Source organism: Triturus cristatus, chromosome 1_2 (assembly GCF_964204655.1).
Source record: "Triturus cristatus chromosome 1_2, aTriCri1.1, whole genome shotgun sequence".
Taxonomy (NCBI): Eukaryota; Metazoa; Chordata; class Amphibia; order Caudata; family Salamandridae; genus Triturus; species Triturus cristatus.
The window spans coordinates 444,906,900-444,926,692 of record NC_140580.1 but is presented as its reverse complement, the minus strand read 5'-3'; the positions used below and the strand labels follow the sequence as shown (position 1 = coordinate 444,926,692).

Genomic DNA, 19,793 nt, shown 5'->3' with positions numbered 1-19,793 from the left:
TACAACTCAGTAGCAATCTCTGTGAAGAGTTGGTCTTGGTAAGTCAATGCAAAGCCTGTATATGCTCTAGGTTCCCTTCATTGCCGTTTGAAGGATGAGATGTAGTATTGGTTTATGAAACGTGATTCCTAGAGGAGCAGAATATGCTTACATTGGACATCCTTTACCCAGTGATGCAGCCATCTTGAAAATGCTTCCTGCAGGAACACAGAGATGCATGGTGGCCAAGTATTGGTCATTGTGATTAGAAAACCCATAGACCACGGACGTATGTATATGTGAGTGTACACTTTATCCCATCCAGGTAACCCCTCCACAGAATCTTTGCATTCATGGACATCTAGACACCAGGGATAGAGACAGAGAGCTACCACTGCTACAGTCTGGGCATTGCCAGAACCCCAGTGTAGCTTCATTGTATCTGTTAAAGCAGGTGCGAGATTGATCTAAAGATGTGGGGAGGAATATCAAGCTGCCGTTAATGCTATTAGCTTTTAGTAATGTGCAACAACCATGTTTAAATGTGCTAATGGACAGTCTTCTGCACAGCACAGTGTGTGCTTGAAAAAACGTACTCACTAGCGTCTTGTAGGTGTACACTTCTCACTATATGGATCATTAATTAACACCACTAGATTGCACCAGAGTTATAAAAAACATAAACATTCAAGAAGAAAAATTAGCACTATTGAATGCTGCCTCTGATATGCTGTATCTTACAACCATATCTTTCGATCTTCCCAACATGTTATTATATTTGAGCAAGCGTTTCCTTCCACTACTTCAAATAGGAGCTCAGTTGCCCTGCTGAGAAGACTGAGAATAGTCTGGATGTGGCAACCGCTGTATAAAAGTCTGACAATTTACTGAACATTCTAATTCACATTCAAACAGGTAGGTATTACTTTTAGACTGGCCGATTATCTGTGTTCATTTCAACATTTCATACACTTGCTCCCTAATTTAAGTGCTCCTACCTTCTGTATCTCATGACGAAGTGTAAGGCCATGCTGATTAAACATTTTATTAAAAGCCTCACACCCTGCTACCCTGCAACAGGTATGAAACCTGGTATGATAAAACATAAAACGGTCAATACTTACTTACCTATGGTGAGACAAGATGCTATCTCTTTAACCATGAGCTGTTTCATTCACTACACTTAAATGGTTTTACAAATGTAACAATTGATTATGACAATTTGTGTAATTTAGTTTTACGATATGTTTACAGGCTCTGGTAATCTTTTTATTTGTTAGGATGCAAGACATTCTGCAGAAGGGGAAATCTATACTAAGCTTAACCAAAAAATTGATGAGTTTATTCAGCTTGCTGATTATGACTGGACTATGTCGGAACCTGGTGGCAGAGCCAGCGGCTACTTGCTAGACCTTATTAATTTCTTGAGAAGCACATTCCAAGTTTTCACACATTTGCCTGTAAGTATGACTGTGCTGCATATAATTCACATGTACACAGTGAAAGCTGTAACTGCCTTTAATTCACTAATGAAACTTAAAAGTGCATGTTTTCTTGATAAGTCAAGTTATTATGAAGGTAAAATGATTTGTTTTCCAACAAAAAAAGGAGTAGCATTTTTTCTTTGAAGACAAAAGTAGTCCATTGCTTTATTGGTCATTATGAAATATTTTCCTATCGGGTATATATTGTCTGAACTAAAAATGTTTAAAAATTGTCAGGTGAGGTTCTTAAATTCTGACTTGTGAGAGGAACCCTGCACCAGTGTACAATTGATCCTCATAGCATAAAATCTTCGACGGCTTTGGGAACCACGAATCTACAGGCAGGTTGAGAATCTTAAAATTTGTTGTCAGACATCTCACAAGTTTCTGAATTCCAGGCTTATGTGACAACTTTCCCAAGATGTCCATCTGACTTCTAGTTATCAGACCTTGTTTACAAAGCAAAATGTGTGACTTCTCCATTTTGCTCAACTATTTGTTCTAATCGGTGCCTTGTATCTCACCAGCTAGTACATGTATTGACTTTTTAAACTTTAATAATATGACCAATAATCTTTGGGTTGAAAGATTTCTACTGAATTTGTTTGATCAGGACTACGAGGACCTTTCTAAAGGCCATGCTAGATCTCCTCAGTCTGAGTCAGTTGTCTATTTTCAACAGGTTTAGAAACATATTCTTGATAGCTTTTAAAGTTAGTGTCAGGGGCCTTTACAGTCAGATAGTGGAGTTTAGACAGACAATAATTAGGGAGATTCTAGAGATGGAAACATCCCTGTGTTCCTCAGACACACAATTACTATACTACCAGAATGATCAGAATAACTTTGTCTGTTAAATGCCAGCTATTATGACAAACTTGAAATTTTACACTGTTATGCCTGTGTATCAAGCTAGAGTACACCATGAAGGAGACAAATCAAACCAACTGTTGGCCCACCTTCTCACACCTAACGCCTCACATGTGGTCACTATCTTAATTACTATACCCACTGGTAGTGAGGTGTTCACACAAGCTGATATCAACGAGGCCTTTTGTCATTATTATTCACGCTTGTATAGGGAAACTGTAGATCCAGCTCCTGATGGTATGGGTGACCTCCTGAATGAGCTTACCCTGCCTAGGATCACTGTGGAGGCCAAGGAGGTGATGGGCATGCCAATCGGAGAACAGGGAATAAAAGGTGCCTTACAGGATCTGCCTAGTGGTAAGGTTCCTGGACTGGATGGATTGCCGTCTACGTTTTACTCAGCATTTCCTGTACAATTGTCCTACAAATTGCACGAGGATATGGTGAGGCATTCGTGACTGGTAAATTGCCTTCTTTTACTAGGAAATTGTTAACTGCTTTAATTTCTAAACCATGGAGGGACTCTTGAGACCAGGCCTCTTTTTGACCACAATTTTAAATTCAAACTACCAACTACTGGCTAAGATTTTAGCCTGACCGCTTCTACCTCAAATGATTATCGGAACAGGAATGGTTTTGTGCCAGGCCACAACCCCTCCCTTAATATCCGAAAGTTGGGGAATAAAATTAGTACCTCTGCAGTATCCTGGCCAAGCACAGCCTGTGTGTCTCTTGATTTAGAAAAGACTTTCGATTCTCTGAACGTGGGTTATATGCACAGAGTGCTCAGTATATTTGATGTGGGCACTTATTTGTGCTGTTGGGTGTAGATCCGGTTTAATCGTCCAACTGCTAGAATTAAAACTGGTCACGGTGTCTCTGAGTCTTGTGCTATTGGTAGGGGAACACAGAAGCTCTTTTGCTCTTTCCCCCCTACTGTTTGCTTTGCCCATAGATCCATTAGATACTCATCTTTGCCAGATGGGTGTCCAATTGCACATACAATTGTGTGGTATTACGCAGGCGGTTTGAAATCCACACTACAACATACCTCACTAGCATTTCACACACACTTGGCGCTTTTGCAACCATATCTGGTCTTCTTGTCAATTGGACCAAACCCTGCATCTATCCTTTAAACCTAGGGTTTATCCCACATGATTGGTCCATATATTCATGCATTGCCCACAACGGGAGACATAGACTTTCAGATTTCTTGGCATTAAGATTTGCCATACCACGGAGGATCTCTGCAGTGGTAATTTAGACACGGCTGTACAAATACTTAAGTTATAGGTTACAATTGAACTTCATTGCCTTTGTCGGTCATTGGCAGCATGGCTATTATTATAATTGTGGTGCTTGCTCCCTTTCTATATCACGTTGTTAATTCACCCCTCACCCTACCTTTATACTCCTTTAACAACCTAGATTGGATCCTGGGTGAGATGATAGGGGGTGGAGGTTGATGTTTTGTTGCTCTCTTGACACTGAAGTTCCCTACAGAGTCAGGAAGACTGGAACTTCCAGATTTAAAAAATAAATATCTTACTGCACAACTTTAGTAGGTCTCCAGATGACGAGCCAGTCATTTCCTGAGGGAGACCGGGCAGGTAAAACTGTGGGTGGTTTGTTACCTTGCTGTTGGCCAAGCGTGCTAGTACGATAATTTGAAACAGAGCCTGTTTCCCCTTGTTAGAAATTGGGTTACTGGTTGACTGAAGTATGAGCCCTGGTCAAGCAGCTACCACAATCCTAGTCTTGGTAAGAGACATGCAGACCCTAAATTAACCTGTGCTCACCCTTCAGTAGCTTTGCCCAGAGCAGCCAGGCTTAACTTGCAGGCAGTGTGTAAATTATTTGAGGAACACTTCAAACAGTAAAACTGTGAAAACACTTCAAAAAGATCCTACACCAAGTTAGAAAAATTGATCTAACTTTAAGACATAAAACAAGTCTCCAACAACAAAACTCCAATTAGTAGAACCAGAGATATTGATTTTTAAAGTATATAGTGAAAAATGGCGCCAAGAAGCACAAAGCGCTATTGGCGATATCTGGTCATACAGGATCGGGATAAAGTTCAGTCCGACCGCGATGTAGCGCAGGCTGGCTAAAGGGACCCAGTTAGGCCCACTGAGCCGGGTACATTGTATCCTGGCTACGGAGTGTTGCATGGATCTGCGTCAAAGATGCATCGTGCAGCTGTGGCGATGCGTCGGTTTCAAGATGCTGCAAGGGTGCTGTGCGAGCTCCTGATGAGTCGACGTCGTGTATCCTGTCAACGAGACTTGTGATGCAAACTCTAGTGTTGAGGATGCGAGGTGTAGCAGAGGCGATGCATCAATTCCGATGAGCTGTGAAGCTGCAATGCGGAGTTTTGACGTCTTGAAGGCTGCCGTCTATGATGGATGCGAGGTGCTTGCGCTGGGAAAACCGATATGCAGCAGTGGTTACGAAGGCGATGCGTCAGTCCCAAAATGTGGGAGGCGATACAAATCTTTTGCGAATGGTCCAATCCACGCAGCAGCGGCGATCCATCAGTTCTGCTCGGAAATGCGCCGCTCAGCAGAAAGGATGTGTCAGTTCCGCTGGCAAGCACCTTAGGCCCACTTCCAAGGGTCCAGGACTGGGGTGGCACCACTTGGCAGCGTAGAATCACTGATGGCAGTGTCTAGGGGTAGGAGTTGGAAGCCTGTTATATCTCTGAAGCTGCAGATCAAGAGGCCAGCCACCTAGCCCTTGGAGTCATTCTGGGTTCTAGAGTCAATGGAGGCAGGTCCATCCTTCTCACCCAGGCACGAGGGCAGCAGGCAGCAGATCAGCGCAGCAAAGCAGGAGTCCAGCAGAGAGGCAGTCCTTCAGCAGCACAGCAGTCTTTCTTCCTGGCAGAGTATCCACAGGTCCAGAAGTGCACTTAAGTGGTGGTGCATGAAGTCCAGTACTTATACCCAGTGGGGCCTTTGAAGTCGGGGAGACTTCAGAGACATGCCTTTGAAGTGCAATGAGGTCCTCCCTTCTTGCCCTGGCTCCAGACTAAATACAGGGTAGTATACAAACCTTTGTGTGTGGATAGGACACAACCTGAGATACACCTAAGCTCCCATTGTGTGTAGCTGTCTAGGAGGAATATACAAAGCCCAACTACACCCAGCCATGCGATCAGAGAAAGGTTACTGGCACCAAATGGCTAAAGCAAGAAATGCCAAATTTCTAAAAATTGCATATTCAGAATTGCAATTTAAAATCCGACTCCATCATAAGATATAATTTTAGATTAGGATTCCAGAAACATCAAACTTGAACCAGTTATAGCTTCCCATTTGAAATTACATTTATAATATGTAATAAGGTATTCCCATTGGTATCCTATGAGAGATATAAGCCTTGCTGTAGTGCAAAAACGCATGCAAGAGTGCGTGCCCTACCTTTTGAATATTTTGTACCCTGGCCTCTGGATTGTCCAGGGCATACCTGAGGGGTGAGTAATATGTATAAAACGGGACTGTTTGTGCCTGGCAAAAGGTTTATTTTGCTTGATCTTTATGGCAGTGTTAACTGCACATACAGGCTTTGCAGTGGCAGGCCTGAGACCTGATTAGAGGGCTGCTTAAGTGGGTGGCACAAGCAGCGTTGCAGGCCCACTAGTAGCATTTAATTTACAGGACCTCAGCATATGTGGGGCACTTTACTTGGGGCTTATAAGTCACCTAAATATGCCCGTTGGGAAAGAGCCTGTATTACCATGTTTAGGGGAGCGAGCACAGGCACTTAAGCCACTGGTTAGTATTGGTAAAGTGCACAGTGTCCTAATATCAGCAAAAATGAGATAAAAAAATGGAGGGGGAAGGTAAGACGTTGGAGGAGAGGGGGAGACCACCCTAAGGCTGTCAGGTCTAACACCCCTCTTTTGCAAGATGGTTCAGCGCATCCATAGATTGGTCAGTAGCAGAAAGCAGAAACTTGCATTAGGAGGAGTGAGCAGGACTATGAAAATCTCTATTGCTCACAGATGGGATGCAATAATTGAAACTCCAAAGGTACATTCCAAAGATGATAAACACCCTCTATAGACCTCCTAGATGTTTCAGCTCTCTCATTGACTGTTCCGATTTCTATGTAAAACTGTTATTGCAAACTTCTAGAAATGGTTCAGTTGTAACATACATGAGAGGCCAATGTGGCACTACCCAATTGATGGATAGCAAGACTTTTGAAAGCATACAGTATGCATGTTGGATGTAGATAAGTGGTTGTTAGGGTGGGGGCATAGGGGGATTGGAAGTTCAGTATAGCGGTTATTTAGTTCACCCCTTGGTTAGTTTAGTTTGCCTTAGATTAAGACTAAGGAACTGGGAAAGTTTTAAACAAGCAAACAGCTAAACTGTATGCATAATATTGTTGTAAAGACATGACGTTAATTATGTAATATCAGCCAACTGTCCACTGAATGCACCATTCAAATGCTAATATATATGAATATAATACCAAGCTACTAGAACACTTTAAAAAAAACCAGAAAATAGAAAAGTATTCTTGACATGACGTGTAACATTTAAATAATATGCTTGTATCAGGATTTTCTTGGTTGTCTAAAATAAAATTTGGGTTTCTCACACTGCAAGACCATTGAAAAGGGCATTTAGCGATCAACAGATATCACGTTGGCTTTTGACCACTACATGTGACAGAAACACTACTTGTGGTTCTACAAGATAATTTTCTAGTGACCGTGAATGGAGGAGTTATCACACAGTCATACAAATGTATCCGAGACAGATATAAATAATTTGACTTTTATATCTAACAGACTGAAGTTTTTGAGACATGATCATTTTCATTTATATGGGGGCTTTAGTGTGGGGTTCCACAGGGACCTCCCGCTCTCACCTCGACTGTTTAACAGTGTGGTCAGTTTTCCACTTCCTGAAACAATGTAAACTAGTCATCCCATACATCGGTGAAATCCACCTTAAAATAATTGGATCGTTATTAATTATAAATGCTGCAAACAAAGTACTTGCAGGTCTCTCTTTTCATCAAATGGAATCATTTCCAGGAGGTCAAAGTGCAACTGCACATTTGGTCTTGAAAATTCAAAGATCTGATGGAAATAGAGCAGGTCGTAATCTTCACTGATTGCTAATGGCTAAATCTTGTGGTAAATGTATTCCTAATACAGCCTCTATAGATATTATGGGTAAAGGGTGCAGTATATACCTTCCAAAACTACCAGATCAACTAACCAATGGCTTTTGGTAGAGCAAAAGTAAACAAATTGCTGCTGACGAGAGCAGGTTCTCTGTAAAAGAACCAACCTATTGGAAAGCACTTCCAATTCAGATAAGAAACACACTTACTCTCTTCAGATTCAGGAAATATTTCAAAAACTTCTTGTTATCAAACTAAAGCTACCCCGCCACTATTTATACCTATGAACTAACTGCTGAATCAGTACTATTTCCCGTGCGGAGACTACAGTTGTTTGATACAGGGTTGCATACCACACATGGTATGCCTTTCCATCTGACAGAGTCCTGGTCAACCAGGCCTCAGTAGCTTACTATAAGGCGTGTGGCAAAACGATGCTATGATTAGCATGAGCACACATTCACAGAGGGTATGACTCTTCTAGGTCTTCTATTGTCTCTGTTTTGGTAAACTCACAAATCAAATACTCGGTGTAAAAACATTTCAAAACACGTCTCCTAAGACATAGATTTTTATTAAGGTTATAATTGTATCTCAGAGCTGAAGGCTTTCTCCCTGGCACTGAAAACCACATCCAGTGACTGCTGGTTCTAGAATGTACAGACTACACAATTGTGGATTGCCGTGTTCTGCATTAGGAAACAGTATAAGCATCTCATTCCATTATGTCAGTCGGCCTACATAAGAGGAATAAAGACTGAGAAAATGGCATACAGGTTCATATTCTAGGCTCCCAACTAATCTTTAAAACCATAGGTTATTATCATGTCATTCTTTTTCTCACCAAGGCTAAGAATGCCTATGGTGCATCACTAAAATAGTGTTTTCTTAATGCTCCCAACTGAAGGCTTCCAGCTCAATTGGTTCAGTAGATTCCTATACCCATTTCTACGACTCCATGCTCCATAATGTTCCATAGATGTTCAGATGCAGGCTTTATTGTAGTGGTTTATACATCTCCTGGGTCAGTGTCAGAACAGATTTTGCAGCTACGTTGGATAATGATATCACCCTGTGGCTTTTCCTGGTTTATATAAAGTAATGGTGTGGAAATATTTAACTAGTGTAGGAAAGTACCAATTTCTGTATAGTAGCAAAGCCAAGACATCAAAGTCTTGTAAAGTTTAGATGTAAATCCATCTAGTCCAGCGGATATTCCAATTTTGCAAATGTTTTATATCCTAGGGATATTTAAACTCTGATATCAGTTTAACGGTTAAATTCTCACTTTTAATACTTATTTTGGGAAGTTCTGTTGTGTCTAACAATTTTTGGTTTGTGCATAGACACTACATGATTGGCACCTAGCCTCATAGAATGTTTGAATGCTTGATTAAGCAAAAAAAAATTGAATTTATATTACTATCTTTGTCTTTTACAGCATGAATTAACTTACTATTTTATTTCTTCAGCCTGTGAATAAAAAGTTTGTGACACTTAACTCACCAAATAGTGTTTGGCGAAGCAAAGAGAATTCATATTTTCAATGTATTTTGTGTTTCATATGTATTGAACAGAGATAACTCTTCGTCTTCGATCAGGTGTGGTACCATCTACTATCACATAGTTTCCTGATTCTTTCAGATGTTTACTTAAGGAGTTGTGTTTCCATATTTAAAGTGTTTGGATCCTAGAAATTGCTTGGACAATAAGGCCTCTTAAATAAAGCATTTACACTCTACCATATTATACCATACAAATGATGTAGTAACCATTTTGACTGATTCGTTTTACTTTCAGTTTTGCATGCGAGGTAAAAGATAAAACACACATTGATCAAGGTTTGCCTTTGGTGCTGAGATGATTCTGGTTTCACTGACATGTCCAGAGCACTGTCACCACTGTCCATGTGTGACTCGTATGCACGCAGATAAGTTCAGAGTAATATAACCTCACCGTAGAGAGCTGGCACTGGGAGCTGCTTCTCCAGCATTCTCTCTTTCTTGGCCCTCTACTGGTTCCCTTCTGACAGCTGGGTCCTGGGAAGAGCACACGTTGTATTACTAGAAGCGGAGCTGAGAGCGAGCACGTGTTGCCAGAAACAATGCTGTTAGTGTTAGCGAAACTAAGTTTCAGGAGAATAGCCAGGAAATGTGTTCTTTTTTGTAATTATGAAAATTTTGAGTGAATCTGTTTTAGTGCTCTGTGTGACTCGTTTATTAGGAATCACAGTTTGAAGTTTGCTTGTGTTTTATCAGGAATGCTAATTGAGTCCGGAGTTGTACAAAGCCGCAGAGCTCTGAATCGGAATGGCAATTACACGAGCAGAGCTCACCAATTCACAGAATAGCTGAAAGATTGTCTTTAGTGGTGAGAGGTCAAGGCCAGTGCTTATCAGGAGCAGAGTGACAAGTGATCCTGTGCGGGTAGTGGGGTTCCCCTTGATCTAGGGGCTTTCTATATCTAGCTGCAGTCAAGGTCATAACCAGAGCTCTGGAAGCATTTTGATATTTTTGGTAGCGTAGGTTTGCGTGATCTTGGATATTATCCAGTGCAAAGTGCTGAGTAAGTTCGGCATTAGGCAGGTTTCCAACCCTTTGAGGAAGGTACCCTGGCACCTACTTATTATGTAGGACTGTATTTCTACGTTATAACCTTCTAGAGAGCAGAAGCCTCTTGTACCAACAGCTATGGACATCCTCTCGTCTTTTAAAAGACTATATTTTACTTATGGGTATTCTAGAGTTTAGTATTATGTTGAATTTATCTAAAAATATTTATAAAAGCACAACCTTTTGCATAATAAACACCCAAGACCCCTTTACATTTGCTTAGCTTTGCTTACTGATGATTAACAGTTCTGAATCTGATTCTGATCCACTGGCCTCCTCTCTAGTCTTCCTGGCATGATTTTCAGTTGGCCAGTGGATCCTCCTAGAAATGTGTTCTTGAAGGCCTAATATTAGCCTATTTGACTATCATAAGTCATGCCACACACTGAACAGCAATGGTTGTAACACTGGGTAGCGTGAGCCCCATTAACTTGAAGTGACAAAGAGCCTATGAGTAATTGTGCCAATCTCAGTATATAAAGGTAACTTGATCCTTTTCTCTTGTGCTTGTTTTTCATGACAGCCCAACAGTTTCATAGTGATAATGTACGAGATGACTATATTTATTTTTGTAAGCTAGCTGATGATGGATGGAGCATTATAATAATTATAGTGCACAAATTATGGGGCATTTGTACATGAGTTCTTACAAATGATGTCTTACACTGGATCCTCAATGTTCCTTTTAATGGTCTAGTTAGTTACTGGCAAGAAAATATAATAATCTCATTGTTCCTAGCATAAAATTGCCATTGTTCCAGTAGCAGATAAAAACCAGGTGTAATAGTTGTGCTACATAAGTCACACTTGACAAAAAAACAAAACGACTGTATATTAAATATCACTACTTTTTGCGTTGAGGTTTTTCGAAAGAAGAGTGACCAAGAAGAATGGGTCACCCTAGAGATAACGAGGAAGGAGCCTTGTGGATTAACATTTCTTAAAACTCTAGTATCGCAGCTAGTGTAAGCAATATTGCATTGTACATAGCAGGCCCTTACGTATCTGGCTATTATGGAGGGAGGAAAGTGTTGGAGCCAGCAGGAGCGGTAAGCCAGCAGGAAAGTAAAGGAGGTAGTAAGCTGTATGAAAGGTGTTATAACTTATGGTCTAACAGAGCTAGAAATCTTAAACTGTTTAAGAGATTGTATAGAAAAAGCTCCTACCAGGTCTGAGGCTCCGTCCCAGGCGCAATGCCTATAATCAGGCTTCTCATGTAGCCTCTCCTTAATTGATGCATAATTGATTCTGTGGCTAAAGGGGAATTGAAGGGAGGAAGAGAGGGGAGCTACGTATTTCCTTAGGGGCTTGCTCTTCGTTGGAGGTGGGGAGTGTCAACATAGTTCTCAAAGTATACCCCTACATGGATTTGAAGGCTTGGAACTAGCACTTCCTATCTTAGTGTTGCCTGGACTGATCTTTTACCTTTCAAGACCTCAGCCTAGGTTGCCTAGACAGATGCATTGGCCAGGCCCCCAATCCTCTTTATACCACGAAGCTTAGAGCTCTGGTACTGACTAAAGATTGCGACTGAGGCATTTGTAAGAGGCAGTGCACAGCTCACCACCCCTTAGTCTATAAGAGTTGTATGGGGGCTTTAATTAGAAAGGTTTGCAGGATCAGGCCCTGTGACTAAGTGGATGTGGGCACAAAAATGAGCTTGGCAATAGAGCACAATAAAAATATCAGTTCTTTGTTTGCATACCAAGCCAGATATTTCTTGTCAAATCACTAGCTTGACAAAATTACGGTTTTGGATGATTCTGAACATCGATGTTACTTTTGAATTGCGAGTTTGTTTGTCATGTCTCGTCTACTAACATGTATTAATATTTGAGTGTTCTATCTTTTCACAACAGACGCGGACTAATAGTAATTGTTTTAAATTTATTTTGAGGTGTAAAATCCACCAATCCTATGTGTACAAGTACAATTCTCACAAAAAGCTGTTTCGGAAAATTGCCTCTCAGAAGACTTTTTAGCTAGAAAATCTAATTCTCACCCTCATTCCAAATTGTTCAAAAGTCAAAAACTTAGCATGTTGATTATGTCTGCAGTTGTGACGTTTGTACATCCCTCCCTTCCCTTCCCTTGTTCATTATGGGGAATATATGACTAAAGACACCTGAGAAATCATCAACTTTCTTTTGACTTTTATCCAGAGTGTATACATTACATGGGTGATCTTGGTTGCACTACACAACATTAACTCCGCCACCTGGCCACCCTCCTATTATTGATGAGAAAAATAAATTCTGTGAATTTTGACAACAACTATTTAAATAACTCATTCTTAAGTATGAAAGATGGTGTAGCATGGTTGTATTTCATTTAAATATTGTTAAATATATTTCATGGAGGAATGTTTTATCTCAAAGTTTAACATTTAATTTTCTATGAAACAAATATCTTTTATTCTTGGTATTGCATTAAATATGAGTTTATTTAATTCTTTACGGTTTACTACGTTTCCAGTCTTAGATTTAATTTCAAATAATAGCGTTTTTCGGACTGGGAGATGCAAAATGTAGTTACTTTATTTCTGTAGTTTTCTCCGTAAAGGTGGATACTATGTATTTTTATTTTGAATTGAACAGTTTATAGGTAATATATGAAGTGAGAGTGGAATAACACTATGCCACCTTTCAACGTTTGGCAGAATAAAATTGTATTTGGTAAATGCACAAAATAGAATGTCAATACTAAGAAACTGGTAAGTCCTATAAAGGTTACAAACAGGCAAAACATTGTTGTTCCTGAAATATTTTTCTTACAATTGCCTCTACCAACATTTCCTTTACAGTTTGCTCTTTAATTTCTGTTTTGATTGCCTTGCTTATTTTCCCCTCAGAATAACAACAATGATCATGCGTCTATGTCGGTAAGTAGATGCAAGCTGAAGAAAAAAAGCATGCCCGTAGATAAACTATGAACTGCCTGCAGGCTTATTGTTTCCAATATGTGTATTAAAAAAACGGAGGGTAATGGCACATTAACTGAGGTTTCGTTTTTTCGGAAGGCCTGTAGTGTCCTACTGGCCCTGTTATCTACGGCCAGTAGGACACTGTTTACAAGCAAACAAACAAGTGGTCAAAGTTGAATCCGCAAGTGTTAATCCACCAGTGGTGTGCTCATTGTGTGCTGCTTGCTTCCAGCTAGTTCAGTCTTGGAATTTTGTTGAGACTTAAAATAGATGATGTTGCTATCGTGATTAGTGTGTTATGTTGATGAATAAGAGAGGGAAACAATGTGGTCGCTTGGTTCTGGTTCTCTTAATATTCACCTAAAATCTTACATTTTGTTTCTGGCATTTTGCCGAGTGTAATGCATCAATCTAAGATGAGTAACCGTAGTGATATCTATAATCTCTACCAGGGTATCAGGGTTTCTTGTAAAACGTGGGACATCAACATTTTCCTAAATGATTTTCTTTGGTGAGGTTGTCCTTTTGTGAAAGTATGGACATCAAGCAGCGTGTTTTTGTTTTTTTGTCCATTCACGTTGTGTGCTTTTGGAGTTTGCAATGTGTTTTGTCAAATAGTTCTTATGTGCCCCTTAGCGTTTTGAACCATTCTGCCTTTCGCCAGTAAAAGGAAGCATGCTTACCGAAGAAGCAGAAACACTGCTGTGTCCATCTTAATATATGTACAGGCATGAATGAATATTTTAATCAGGCAACATTCAGTGTCAAAAATAGTAATCAACAACCAACATGCAGCTTCAGATGCTTTATAGAGGATCTCTCACCTTGGAATTGAACATGATAATGACAACTGAACATCTCATCATTAAAAGAGGAATGGGTTCTTAATGCAGGGTGTGGTTAGCCAGTGGTATTAGAAATGCCAACTGAGGCGCCTTGGCGTTTACCAGGCAACTTTACTTCGTGTTACATTTTACATTGAACTGTGGCAAACAATTGACCTACAAATCATAGGCTAGGAGAACTACTTGCCCAAACTGGAAACTTCTCCACTCCATGTGTCCCCTTTTATAAAAGTATTACAGATGCCTATTTTTAGCTTGGTGCCTGCTAGTTCTGAATTTAATAATGTGCAAATGTTATCTCTCGAATGACAGAAATGTGACGCTTATTACTCAAAAACATAAAAATATGAGATTTTAGAAAAGAAGAAAGAGCAAAAATGTTTGCTGATCTCTTAGGTTCAACACTGGGTAGTTCCATCAAACACACAAAAGGTGATGGGAGGTATACTTGAAAATAGTCTAACCCACTGGCGGTATCTCTCTGTAGAATTCCAGCCAATTGTTTTTATCTTTATCTACTGTGCCACCCTACGAAGAGGCCACCTTATGCGAATCAATACTGACCCTGCTCCACATGGGAACAGCCCATCCTAAACTGCCTGGCGAGGTACCCTCCAGAAACTAACATAAGTAAACCCAGGTCAGTTTCGCCCTTTATAGGCCTGGTCAATATAGCTTGGATCCTGCGGCACAGCAAGCAACAGAGACACGTCTGGCATATCCTTGGCATTAGCCTTTTTGGACAGAAGTTCCTTCTCACTGCTTCTATTTTTTTTAAAAATGAGCACTGAAGCAATCCTGGATAATACAGTCTGGCAGCACCAAAAACCTGTAGTCTTTTCTTAAAAAAAGTTGGCTTTTTAACGATTTGTGTAGTCATCTAAATTGATGATGGCTTTGTAAGGTTTTAAGACAAACCCCTTCCAAGCTTTTTTCATCTATGGTTTATTTATCGGTTTTGTATATAGTGGGCAGCATATCATGAGGAAGATACTCCTCTAAAACGCCATGCAATGGAGCAATCTAGAGCTTGCTAGGAGATTGATTGTCCGTGGTTTCTTAGAGAACAGACAGGGTTGGACTGACCTATTGGGAATCAGGCAGTGCCTGAGGGGCTGGTCTGATAAATCAGTGAGTGAGCCGTTGTTTTTTAGGTTTGTGTGTGGTTTTATGGTCTAGTGGGCCGGGTTTTACTGTTAATTTCCCTGATATTGCAACAAACATTGTCTGTAGCAAGCCTGAATGTATGTAGTCTGCCATACTTTGCAAAACACCTATACGTAATGCCTTTTTAAGTGCAAAGGGCCCTGTTTGCAAATGTGGGCCACTTTTTAGCTATCTGATTCTCTAATGGGGCCACATTTATTTTGGTACCTGTTATCCATCCCAGCCCGACCGTGAGGGGAGACAGACATGTCTTTGGCAGTTTGGTGGTGGGATGTGGACTCAAGTGCTTCACATACACCTAAGCCATCAGAATATGTCAGAATCTTGCAGGTTTTTGTTCTGAAACTAAAATAATACGTCGTACTACTGTTAACCTTTAGATATTTTAAGTTTAACTCTTTTATTAATTTTAGTAGGAATAAGGTAACATCGACAGCATCAGCAGCTTCCGCCTACAACCCTGCGGGCCGGCTCGTTACTGACTGGCATATCATCACTCCCACCACTTCCCCTGAGTAGGTCAAGGTTAACACAGCATGTCGCCTACAACCCCTCAGGGCCGGCCGCGTCTCATACCATAGGAGTTTCGAAAAGCCGCAACTGATATAGCGTGTATCCTGTGCGATCGGGCCCGCGGGGCACCCTTCAGAGAAGCGTCCAAACTTGGCGGACTAGGGCCCGGTCTCTGCCGCTGGCCCTTCGGCTACAGTTTGCCCATCGGGACTGCAATCCGACGTGATACTCAGAAACAGAACAAAACCCCGCCCCAACTCCCCCCCCCTCTCCCCATCCCCCCACCCGCAACCCTCGATCCCTACCCCCCCCCCCCCCTCCCCAGTCCAGTGCGTGCTCCCCATAATGTCCGCCAGATTCTGTTGCCTTTTCCAGGGGCCGCCTTTCAGGTCTTATCAACAGGCCCGGTCAAGGGGCGGAGTCTGCCTGCGTGGTGAGTCTCAGGAGTCGTAGGTATTTTGGGCAAGTCAATTCTCTAAATTCTGTGGTCAACAGGGATCGGAAGGGCTGCCAGATGTCATTAAATGTCTCTGTGTCGCCTGCCACTGTCAACGACAGTTTTTCCATGCCTAACACGTGCCACAGTCTATGCAACCAGCCCGTGATCGTGGGGGGTGTGGGCGTACGCCAGTGTACCAGGATATTCTGAATGGCGGACCCTAACGCTATGGCGATCTGCCTGCCCCTGCGGGATTTTAATGGGTACATCAAATCGTTGGGGAGGCCCAACAAGATATAGGCCGGAAAGCGCGGTAACTCAGTCTTGAAATGGGAGTCTACCTCATGTATCACTTCTTTCCAGTAGGCGGCAAGCAGGGGGCAGCCCCACAGGATATGTGTCAGTGTTCCTGTCTGTCCACAACCCCTCCAACAAGTGTCCTCCCTGCTGCTATCCATAGCGTGTATACGTGCTGGGGTGTAGTACCAGTATGTGGAAACTTTGGTGAAAGATTCGGTGAGGCCCGTGTGATATGCCGCATGCCTAGCTCTGTAAGCTACCTGTCTCCATTCATCGTGACTCAGGGTCCTACCCAGCTCCCTCTCCCATCGCTCGCGTCCCGGATTATAAAAGTGCGAGGGGGGCACCTGGAGGAATCCGTACAGGTCGCTGATGAGTTTAGCGTCGGACGTCCGCGTTAACAGCCAGCGTTCGTAAGGGAGGAGTCGTCTATCCGCCGCCTCGCGTACCTGTGGGTGCAACGCCCAGTGGCGTACCTGCAGGTACCGCAGTCTCTCGGTCTCTGGCAATGCATAATCTTGTCTGAGGTCCGCGAAGGGGATAATCCCTTCCGCATTGTAGAGATGGCATAGAGCCCTGCACCCCGCCTCACGCCAGCGCACGAACGCGCCCCTCTCCATCCCCGGAGTGAAGTCCGGATTATCCGTCAAGGGCGTTAACGGGGAGGGAAACGTGGTCAACCCGTGTGTGAGATTGGTAGCATCCCAAACCTGGAGCTGCACTCTGGTGATCAAAGAGGCGTATAGATTAGCGGGTCGGTGAGCCCTGCGTAAAAATGGTACCTCCTGTAGAGGCCTCCCCGCCACCGCCTGATCCTGGAAGAGCCAATGTTTGTCCGACTCCCACCTGCTCCACTCCACCAGGTAACGCAACTGTGCTGCGTAAAAGTATTTACGTAGGTCCGGGATGCCTAGCCCCCCGGTCTCCGGCGTCAGCAATGAAAGTGCTCTCCTCATTCTGGGTTTCTTGCCCTGCCAGATAAAGCGTCCCAGCTCCGACTGCATCTACCGGAGCCATCCCACCGGTGGGCGCAGCGGGAGTGCCCGAAACAGATACAGGACCTGGGGCAAGATTGTCATCTTAACTGCTGCCACTCGACCCAGTAACGAAAGAGTGCCACGGTCCAAGCGCGTCAGTTCCTCCCGTATTTTCCGGCCCAGGGCGGTGTAGTTGGCCAGCACCATCGCCGGTAGGGTCGGAGCCAGAAGGACTCCTAAGTAGAGCACTGGCTCCCGAGACCAGACTATTGGGACCCGCCGTTGTAAAAGGGTCCTGGTCGCAGGTGCGAGGGAGAGATCCAAGGCCACCGATTTTCCCATATTCATCTTAAAGCCTGCCACCTCTGCGAAGCAGGTCAATTCGTCAATGCAAGCCGGCAAAGCCGAGAGCGGATCGTCTAAGGAGAGTATCAAGTCGTCTGCGTACAGGCTGATGGCATGACTAAAGCCACCGAATTTCACCCCTCTCACCGCCGGGTTGTCCCGAATCCGCTGTGCGAAGGGCTCCATATACAACGCGAAGAGTAAGGGTGACAGCGGGCATCCCTGTCGCGTGCCTCTTTCAATGTGGAAGCTCCTCGAGCTGTACCCGTTGACCCGTACTACGGCCGTAGGGGATCTGTGGCAGTTAAAAATCATGTGACGAAATTTGTCTCTCACCCCCACCTTCTCCAGCACCTGTTCTAGGTACGGCCAGTGCACGCGATCGAACGCTTTTTCGGCGTCCACCAGTAACAACATCCTCTCTCCCCGGACCCTTGATGCCTTCTCAATGAGATGTGTGATTCTCTTGGTATTGTCGACCGTTTGCCTTCCGGGCACGAAGCCCGCCTGGTCCGGGTCGATAAGTCCCGGTAAGAGGGGGGCCAGGCGCGCCGCCAAGATCCCTGTGTATAGTTTAAGATCGACATTTAGGAGAGATATCGGCCGGTAGGAACCACAGTGCGATCTATCCTTTCCCGGCTTGGGGATGACCGCGAGGGATGCCCGCAGCAGATCTGGTGGCATTGCTCCCGGCGTTGCGAAGGTGTTGAACAGACGTGTGAGAATCGGCGCCAGTAAGGTGCAGAACGTTTTGTAGAAGAGAGACGTGAAGCCGTCCGGCCCCGGGGATTTACCATGTTTGAGACGGGCTATAGCCAATATCACTTCTTCGGCCTTAATGTCCCCCTCTAGTGCTTCCGCCTGTGCGGGTGTTAAGGACGGTAGGGAGACCGAGGTCAGATATCTCTGCGTTGCGAAGGCGTCCGGAGGGTCTCCAGCGTACAGGTCGGCATAGTACCTGCGAAAACTTTCCGCTAAGTGAGCATCCTCTGTAACCGTGGACCCTGTGGGGTCGGTGATCTCCTTCACTGTGTGTTTCTGTCGGGCGGCCCTGAGCTTACTCGCCAACAACCTACCACACTTGTCCCCCCCTGTGTAATAGGCATGCTTGAGGCGCAGTGCCGCATATTCCGCACGATCCAAGTCCAGGGCCGTCAGAAGCTTTCTCGCCCCTTGGAGTTGCCGCCAGATCCGGGGTGCACCCGTCCGACCATGTATATGTTCTAATTCACGGACCCTCTGCGTGAGTTCCTCCCGTTTCTCCCGCCTGTTAGCATTATCTGCCGAAGCAATCGCGATAAATTCCCCCCGAAGCACCGCTTTCAGAGCCGCCCATTGAGTCGCCCGAGACGTGTCAGGGGTCTCATTATGGGACAGATATTCCTGTATCGCCTTCGTCACTTGCTGGACCACATCTCGTCTACTGAGCAGTGTGTCCCGCAAACGCCAGACCCTAGGAGAGTATGAGGCCGGCGGCGAACAGAAGGTGGCAGCAACCGGGGCGTGGTCCGACACCGAAATCACCCCCATGTCCGCCTCCGTGGCCAAAGCGTGTACCGGTCCCGAGACCAAAAGGTGGTCCAGCCGTGCATACGTCTTGTGCGCATGCGAGTAGTACGAATAGGTCCGTTCCGTAGGGTGCATTTGCAGCCAGAGGTCCCCTAAACCCATCTCCGCCAGTTGTGCCTTACACGCCTTCGAGAATTCCCCGGCTTGTGGGGAGCGTTGGGCGGATCGATCGGCGATGCATAGTGCCATTCCATCGGAATATGAGTCTGAATGGGTGTCCCCATGTGTATGGTGTTTCGTGCGATCTCAGGAAGTCGGTGGCGATTTTGAACGCTTTCCGTTTCTGAAGCGTGATTGCAGACAGATCCTGATACAAGGCAACTGGGTGGCCCCGGAAGGTGAGGGACTGCCTCTTCCGAGCCTCCACCAGTATGCGCTCTTTGAGCGGGAAGTCCGGGAGAAAGGCCAGGATGTCCGGCGGCGGCAACGATGCCCGGCGCCGCGGCCCTACTCGATGCGCTCTGTCTATCCGTACATGGAACCCAGCCGGCTCTCCCAGAACCTCTCGGAACAGATCCTGCAGGTAGCCCACCGTGTCCGTCCCTTCTTCTGTGAGCGGAATACCTCGGACTCTGATGTTGTTGCGTCGCGATCTGTTTTCTAGATCCTCGGCGTGTGC

The 19,793-nt window shown here is 44.1% G+C and overlaps 1 protein-coding gene across 5 annotated transcripts in view; it reads left to right on the top strand.

Moving 5' to 3' along the window:
- The window catches only part of EXOC6 (exocyst complex component 6), a 1,441,232-nt gene that overhangs the window by 929,672 nt on the left and 491,767 nt on the right, over positions 1 to 19,793 (top strand). For 3 of the 5 annotated variants that reach the window (XM_085606137.1, XM_085606139.1, XM_085606140.1), the window contains one exon: positions 1,260 to 1,439. In XM_085606137.1, coding sequence (XP_085462263.1) covers positions 1,260 to 1,439 — 180 coding nt within the window. Of the gene's footprint in view, positions 1 to 1,259; positions 1,440 to 12,947; positions 12,978 to 19,793 lie in introns of all 5 variants that reach the window. The other 2 variants (XM_085606138.1, XM_085606136.1) reach the window with 1 other exon arrangement.